This window comes from Coregonus clupeaformis, chromosome 28 (assembly GCF_020615455.1).
Source record: "Coregonus clupeaformis isolate EN_2021a chromosome 28, ASM2061545v1, whole genome shotgun sequence".
Taxonomy (NCBI): domain Eukaryota; kingdom Metazoa; phylum Chordata; class Actinopteri; order Salmoniformes; family Salmonidae; genus Coregonus; species Coregonus clupeaformis.
This window is the reverse complement of record NC_059219.1, coordinates 10,896,424-10,905,613: the sequence shown is the minus strand read 5'-3', so window position 1 is coordinate 10,905,613 and position 9,190 is coordinate 10,896,424. Positions and strand designations below refer to the sequence as shown.

General features: G+C 46.1%; 1 protein-coding gene across 2 annotated transcripts in view; it reads right to left on the bottom strand.

The window, feature by feature from the left end:
* Positions 1–9,190, bottom strand: part of LOC121542755 (kinesin-like protein KIF3C) — a 35,567-nt gene that overhangs the window by 3,491 nt on the left and 22,886 nt on the right. The window contains exons 4-5 of one of the 2 annotated variants that reach the window (XM_041852284.1): positions 5,418–5,536; positions 5,005–5,121 (exon numbers count right to left, since the gene is read on the bottom strand). In XM_041852284.1, the coding sequence (XP_041708218.1) occupies positions 5,005–5,121; positions 5,418–5,536 (236 nt within the window). The remainder of the gene's footprint in view (positions 1–5,004; positions 5,122–5,417; positions 5,537–9,190) is intronic. The other variant, XM_041852285.1, reaches the window with a different exon arrangement.

Genomic DNA, 9,190 nt, shown 5'->3' with positions numbered 1-9,190 from the left:
GACTGACCATAACAGCTGAAACAGAGCAGTACCTTCTCCTCCATACAGCTAGACTGACCATAACAGCTGAAACAGAGCAGTACCTTCTCCTCCATACATCTAGACTGACCATAACAGCTGAAACAGAGCAGTACCTTCTCCATACATCTAGACTGACCATAACAGCTGAAACAGAGCAGTACCTTCTCCTCCATACAGCTAGACTGACCATAACAGCTGAAACAGAGCAGTACCTTCTCCTCCATACATCTAGACTGACCATAACAGCTGAAACAGAGCAGTACCTTCTCCATACAGCTAGACTGACCATAACAGCTGAAACAGAGCAGTACCTTCTCCTCCATACATCTAGACTGACCATAACAGCTGAAACAGAGCAGTACCTTCTCCATACAGCTAGACTGACCATAACAGCTGAAACAGAGCAGTACCTTCTCCTCCATACAGCTAGACTGACCATAACAGCTGAAACAGAGCAGTACCTTCTCCTCCATACAGCTAGACTGACCATAACAGCTGAAACAGAGCAGTACCTTCTCCTCCATACAGCTAGACTGACCATAACAGCTGAAACAGAGCAGTGCCTTCTCCATACAGCTAGACTGACCATAACAGCTGGAACAGAGCAGTACCTTCTCCTCCATACATCTAGACTGACCATAACAGCTGAAACAGAGCAGTACCTTCTCCTCCATACAGCTAGACTGACCATAACAGCTGAAACAGAGCAGTACCTTCTCCTCCATACATCTAGACTGACCATAACAGCTGAAACAGAGCAGTACCTTCTCCATACATCTAGACTGACCATAACAGCTGAAACAGAGCAGTACCTTCTCCATACAGCTAGACTGACCATAACAGCTGAAACAGAGCAGTACCTTCTCCATACATCTAGACTGACCATAACAGCTGAAACAGAGCAGTACCTTCTCCTCCATACAGCTAGACTGACCATAACAGCTGAAACAGAGCAGTACCTTCTCCTCCATACATCTAGACTGACCATAACAGCTGAAACAGAGCAGTGCCTTCTCCATACATCTAGACTGACCATAACAGCTGAAACAGAGCAGTACCTTCTCCATACATCTAGACTGACCATAACAGCTGAAACAGAGCAGTACCTTCTCCTCCATACATCTAGACTGACCATAACAGTTGAAACAGAGCAGTACCTTCTCCTCCATACATCTAGACTGACCATAACAGCTGAAACAGAGCAGTACCTTCTCCTCCATAGAGCTAGACTGACCATAACAGCTGAAACAGAGCAGTAACTTCTCCTCCATAGAGCTAGACTGACCATAACAGCTGAAACAGAGCAGTACCTTCTCCTCCATACATCTAGACTGACCATAACAGCTGAAACAGAGCAGTACCTTCTCCATACATCTAGACTGACCATAACAGCTGAAACAGAGCAGTACCTTCTCCATACATCTAGACTGACCATAACAGCTGAAACAGAGCAGTACCTTCTCCTCCATACAGCTAGACTGACCATAACAGCTGAAACAGAGCAGTACCTTCTCCTCCATACAGCTAGACTGACCATAACAGCTGAAACAGAGCATTACCTTCTCCATACAGCTAGACTGACCATAACAGCTGAAACAGAGCAGTACCTTCTCCATACATCTAGACTGACCATAACAGCTGAAACAGAGCAGTACCTTCTCCTCCATACAGCTAGACTGACCATAACAGCTGAAACAGAGCAGTACCTTCTCCTCCATACAGCTAGACTGACCATAACAGCTGAAACAGAGCAGTACCTTCTCCATACAGCTAGACTGACCATAACAGCTGAAACAGAGCAGTACCTTCTCCTCCATACATCTAGACTGACCATAACAGCTGAAACAGAGCAGTACCTTCTCCATACATCTAGACTGACCATAACAGCTGAAACAGAGCAGTACCTTCTCCTCCATACAGCTAGACTGACCATAACAGCTGAAACAGAGCAGTACCTTCTCCTCCATACAGCTAGACTGACCATAACAGCTGAAACAGAGCAGTACCTTCTCCATACAGCTAGACTGACCATAACAGCTGAAACAGAGCAGTACCTTCTCCATACAGCTAGACTGACCATAACAGCTGAAACAGAGCAGTACCTTCTCCTCCATACATCTAGACTGACCATAACAGCTGAAACAGAGCAGTACCTTCTCCATACATCTAGACTGACCATAACAGCTGAAACAGAGCAGTACCTTCTCCTCCATACAGCTAGACTGACCATAACAGCTGAAACAGAGCAGTACCTTCTCCTCCATACAGCTAGACTGACCATAACAGCTGAAACAGAGCAGTACCTTCTCCATACAGCTAGACTGACCATAACAGCTGAAACAGAGCAGTACCTTCTCCATACAGCTAGACTGACCATAACAGCTGAAACAGAGCAGTACCTTCTCCTCCATACAGCTAGACTGACCATAACAGCTGAAACAGAGCAGTACCTTCTCCTTCATACAGCTAGACTGACCATAAAAGCTGAAACAGAGCAGTACCTTCTCCATACATCTAGACTGACCATAACAGCTGAAACAGAGCAGTACCTTCTCCTTCATACAGCTAGACTGACCATAAAAGCTGAAACAGAGCAGTACCTTCTCCATACATCTAGACTGACCATAACAGCTGAAACAGAGCAGTACCTTCTCCATACATCTAGACTGACCATAACAGCTGAAACAGAGCAGTACCTTCTCCTCCATACAGCTAGACTGACCATAACAGCTGAAACAGAGCAGTACCTTCTCCATACATCTAGACTGACCATAACAGCTGAAACAGAGCAGTACCTTCTCCATACAGCTAGACTGACCATAACAGCTGAAACAGAGCAGTACCTTCTCCTCCATACAGCTAGACTGACCATAACAGCTGAAACAGAGCAGTACCTTCTCCATACATCTAGACTGACCATAACAGCTGAAACAGAGCAGTACCTTCTCCTCCATACATCTAGACTGACCATAACAGCTGAAACAGAGCAGTACCTTCTCCATACAGCTAGACTGACCATAACAGCTGAAACAGAGCAGTACCTTCTCCTCCACTCAGCTAGACTGACCATAACAGCTGAAACAGAGCAGTACCTTCTCCATACAGCTAGACTGACCATAACAGCTGAAACAGAGCAGTACCTTCTCCATACAGCTAGACTGACCATAACAGCTGAAACAGAGCAGTACCTTCTCCTCCATACAGCTAGACTGACCATAACAGCTGAAACAGAGCAGTACCTTCTCCAAACAGCTAGACTGACCATAACAGCTGAAACAGAGCAGTACCTTCTCCATACAGCTAGACTGACCATAACAGCTGAAACAGAGCAGTACCGTCTCCATACAGCTAGACTGACCATAACAGCTGAAACAGAGCAGTACCTTCTCCATACAGCTAGACTGACCATAACAGCTGAAACAGAGCAGTACCTTCTCCTCCATACAGCTAGACTGACCATAACAGCTGAAACAGAGCAGTACCTTCTTCTCCATACAGCTAGACTGACCATAACAGCTGAAACAGAGCAGTACCTTCTCCTCCATACAGCTAGACTGACCATAACAGCTGAAACAGAGCAGTACCTTCTCCATACATCTAGACTGACCATAACAGCTGAAACAGAGCAGTACCTTCTCCTCCATACAGCTAGACTGACCATAACAGCTGAAACAGAGCAGTACCTTCTCCATACAGCTAGACTGACCATAACAGCTGAAACAGAGCAGTACCTTCTCCATACATCTAGACTGACCATAACAGCTGAAACAGAGCAGTACCTTCTCCATACAGCTAGACTGACCATAACAGCTGAAACAGAGCAGTACCTTTTCCTCCATACAGCTAGACTGACCATAACAGCTGAAACAGAGCAGTACCTTCTCCATACATCTAGACTGACCATAACAGCTGAAACAGAGCAGTACCTTTTCCTCCATACAGCTAGACTGACCATAACAGCTGAAACAGAGCAGTACCTTCTCCTCCATACAGCTAGACTGACCATAACAGCTGAAACAGAGCAGTACCTTCTCCATACAGCTAGACTGACCATAACAGCTGAAACAGAGCAGTACCTTTTCCTCCATACAGCTAGACTGACCATAACAGCTGAAACAGAGCAGTACCTTCTCCATACATCTAGACTGACCATAACAGCTGAAACAGAGCAGTACCTTCTCCTCCATACAGCTAGACTGACCATAACAGCTGAAACAGAGCAGTACCTTCTCCTCCATACAGCTAGACTGACCATAACAGCTGAAACAGAGCAGTACCTTCTCCTCCATACAGCTAGACTGACCATAACAGCTGAAACAGAGCAGTACCTTCTCCATACATCTAGACTCGACCATAACAGCTGAAACAGAGCAGTACCTTCTCCTCCATACAGCTAGACTGACCATAACAGCTGAAACAGAGCAGTACCTTCTCCATACATCTAGACTGACCATAACAGCTGAAACAGAGCAGTACCTTTTCCTCCATACAGCTAGACTGACCATAACAGCTGAAACAGAGCAGTACCTTCTCCTCCATACAGCTAGACTGACCATAACAGCTGAAACAGAGCAGTACCTTCTCCTCCATACAGCTAGACTGACCATAACAGCTGAAACAGAGCAGTACCTTCTCCATACATCTAGACTGACCATAACAGCTGAAACAGAGCAGTACCTTTTCCTCCATACAGCTAGACTGACCATAACAGCTGAAACAGAGCAGTACCTTCTCCATACATCTAGACTGACCATAACAGCTGAAACAGAGCGGTACCTTCTCCTCCATACAGCTAGACTGACCATAACAGCTGTTAACATAACAGTACATGGACGAGACAGCCCAATATCAGTATCACTAGCTTACTCTCATTTCCAACGCTTTTCAAGCGTGAGACACAGACACACACACAGACACAGACACACACACAGACACAGACACAGACACACACACAGACACACACACACACACACCCTCCCTGACCTCTCTGCAGGGACGAGGGGTGTGAACTTCCATTGGTCCTCCTCGGGGTCAAAGGTCAGTCTATTCATGATCTTATTCTTCTCCTCCAGGGGAATGAAGTTCTCTATGATCAGATACCTACACACACACACAAACACACACACACGCACACGCACACACACACGCACACACACACACACACACACAAAATATACTATAATATACTGAATATGTGGTTCAATAGCTGACTGTAATCACATATTTGTGTATGTGTGTGTATGTGTGTGGGTGTGTGTATTTATGTGTGGGTGTGTGTGTTTGTGTGGGTGTGTATGTGTATATGTGGGTGTGTGTGTGTGTGTGTGTGTGTGTGTGTGTGTGTGTGTGTGTGTGTGTGTGTGTGTGTGTGTGTGTGTGTGTGTGTTTGTACTTACTTGAACCTGAGTTCTCTTGTGAGTTGGTTCTGAGTCTGCTCCAGTTCCTGTCGACTCCTGACATGTTCATCATTAATGTCCTGGATCTCAGCCTTCACACACTGCAGCTTAGCATAGAGCTACAACACATAGAACACACTGCAGCTTAGCATAGAGCTACAACACATAGAACAGACACACTGCAGCTTAGCATAGAGCTACAACACATAGAACACACTGCAGCTTAGCATAGAGCTACAACACATAGAACACACTGCAGCTTAGCATAGAGCTACAACACATAGAACAGACACACTGCAGCTTAGCATAGAGCTACAACACATAGAACACACTGCAGCTTAGCATAGAGCTACAACACATAGAACAGACACACTGCAGTTTAGCATAGAGCTACAACACAGTAGAACAGCTCTGTCCATTCCCACAGCAGCCTCCCACACTCTCATTGGCCCAGTAGAGAGGTCGTAGGTCAGCATGCGGGGTCAGAACATGGGCCAGGTTAGCGTCAGGGTTCAGGGGTGAATGTTCATCTCAAGGTCAGTAGTCATGTGACCTGCAGTCAGGCTGTGTGATATCATATCTGAGATGTGATTACCTTTAGCCAGCATGCTAACAGCTAACTGATGTTATCCCACAGAGATGGAAAGAGTTCTCTAGCGGCCAACAGCCAGTTTTAGCATGGGCAGCACCATTGAGGACTTTCACAATTTTTAAGTAGTCAACTGGGTGAGACTTTCTATGGGTTAAGGAAGGATCACATGATTCCGTCGTGGTCATTAGGAATGATCAGCCAATGAATTATACTCATGTGCGGCCTCCCAAGTGGCGTAGCGGTCAAAGGTACTGCATTGCAGTGTTGCAGCGTCTCTACAGCCTGGGGTTCAATCCCAGGCTGTGTCACAACCGGCCGTGACCGGGAGTCCCATAGGGCGGCGCACGGGTTAAGGGATGGTTTGGTCGGGGAGGCTTTACTTGGCTCATCGCACTCTAGCGACTCCTTGTGGCGGCCGGGCACCTCCAGGCTGACTTCGGTCGTCAGTTGAACGGTGTTTCCTCCAACACATTGGTTCAGCTGGCTTCCGGGTTAAGCGAGCAGGCGTTAAGAAGCGCGGCTTGGCGGGTCATGTTTCGGAGGATGCATGCCTCGACCTTCGCTTCTCCCGAGCACGTTGGGGAGCTGCAGCGATGAGACAAGATCGTAATCACAAAATTGGGGAGAAAAAGGGGGTAAAAATAATAGATTTATACTCATGCGCAAACATTCCATAACCACAAATAGCAGTAAATCGCCAACCATTCAGTTTGTTTGCCAACTCATTGAAGTAGTAGAAGAAGAAAATGGACTACTTCAAAATGGAGATGGCCTCAATATTGCTGCCCGTGCTCTCACAGACGCCATAAAGAGAAAGATACAGATGTCTATCCAAGTCTTTGTGTTATTCCCATAGCAATAGGGTAGAGGAGTTAGCCACCATGCTAACAGCCCCACAACAATAGGGTAGAGGAGTTAACCACCATGCTAACATCTCCACAGCAATAGGGTAGAGGAGTTAGCCACCATGCTAACAGCCCCACAACAATAGGGTAGAGGAGTTAGCCACCATGCTAACATTTCCACAGCAATAGGGTAGAGGAGTTAGCCATTATGCTAACATCCCCACAACAATAGGGTAGAGGAGTTAGCCATAATGCTAACATCCCCACAGCAATAGGATAGAGGAATTAGCCACCATGCTAACAGCCCCATAGCAATAGAGTAGAGGAGTTAGCCACCATGCTAACATCTCCACAGCAATAGAGTAGAGGAGTTAGCCACCATGCTAACATCTCCACAGCAATAGGGTAGAGGAGTTAGCCACCATGCTAACAGCTAAGTGATGTTTGAGAATGGTGCTGTGATGGATATCTGTCGTTTTACGGGCTCAACAGGACCTGAAGAACAGTAATATTCTAGGTTTCTCAGAGTTGTGGCTGAACAAGGAGATGGATAATATACATTTAGCTGTTTTTCTATGTATCCTCAAGACCGTATGGCAACATCGGATAAGATTAGGGGGGAGGGGTGTGTCTCTTTGTTAACAACAGCTGGTGTGCAATCTCTAATATTAAGGAAGTCTCAAGGTTTTGCTCCCAAGACCGCACTGAACGAGCTGTATAGGGCCATAAGAAAACAAGAAAATGCTCATAATATATAATAATATATATATATAATAATAATAATAATATATGCCATTTAGCAGATGCTTTTATCCAAAGCGACTTGCAGTTATTTTACGTATGGGTGGTCCCATTTTACGTTTGGGTGGTCCTATTTTACGTATGGGTGGTCCTATTTTACGTATGGGTGGTCCTATTTTACGTATGGGTGGTCCTATTTTACGTATGGGTGGTCCTATTTTACGTATGGGTGGTCCCATTTTACGTATGGGTGGCCAAAGTCATGCTCTACCAACTGAGCTACAGAGGACCACTCATCCCAGTGGCTGGTGATTTTATGCAGGGAAACTGAAATATGTTTTACCTCATGTCTACCAGCACTAGAGGAGACAAAACTCTAGATCACCTTTACTGCACACGCCCTCCATTTGGCAAATCTGACCGTAACTCTATCCTCTTGATTCCTGCTTACAATCAAAAGGTCAAACAGGAAGTACCAGTGGCGCATTCAATATGGAAGTGGTCAGATGACGCGGATGCTAAGCTACAGGACTGTTTTGCTAGCACAGACTGGAATATGTTCCGGGATTCATCCGATGGCATTGAGGAGTTTACCAATTCAGTCATTGGCTTCATTAATAAGTGCATCGACGACGTCGTCCCCACAGTGACCCTATGTACATGTCCCAACCAGAAGCCAAGGATTACAGGCAACATCCACACTGAACTAAAGGCTAGAGCTGCCGCTTTCAAGGAGCGGGACACTAATCCAGACGCTTACAATAAATCCCGCTACGACGAGCCATCAAACAGGCAAAGCGCCAATACAGGACTAAGATAGAATCCTACTACACCGGCTCTGATGCTTGTCAAATGTGGCAGGGCTTGCAAACTATCACGGATTACAAAGGGAAACCCAGCCGCGAGCTGCTCAGTGACTCGAGCCTACCAGATGAGTTAAATGCCTTCTGTGTTTAATTCAAGGCAAGCAACACTGAACCATGCATGAGAGCATCAGCTGTTCCAGATGACTGTGTGATCACGCTCTCCGTAGCCGATGTGAGTAAGACCTTTAAGCAGGTTAACATTTACAAGGCCGCAGGGCCAGACGGATTACCAGGATGCATACTCAGAGCATGCGCTGACCAGATGGCAAGTGTCTTCAATGACATTTTCAACCTCTCCCTGACCGAGTTTGTAATACCTACATGTTTCAAGCAGACCACTATAGTCCCTGTGCCCAAGAAAGTGAAGGTAACCTGCCTAAATGACTACCGCCCCATAGCACACACGTCGTTAGCCATGAACTGCTTTGAAAGGCTGGTCATGGCTCACATCAACACCATCATCCCGGAAACCCATCACTGTCACGACATAGTCAGCATAGCTACTAGAACTAATGGGTTAGTAAATCATGCAGTACAGTGTAGTCAGCAGCAAGCAGTTTAGCAGTTACACTGGCAGGCTAGTTCTCGCTCTCTCTTTCTCTCTCTGTCTCTCTCTCTCTTTCTCTCTCTGTCTCTCTGTCTCTCTCTCTCTCTCTCTCTAATATAGCTAGTTCTCGCTCTCTCTTTCTCTCTCTGTCTCTCTCTCTCTGTCTCTCTCTGTCTCTCTCT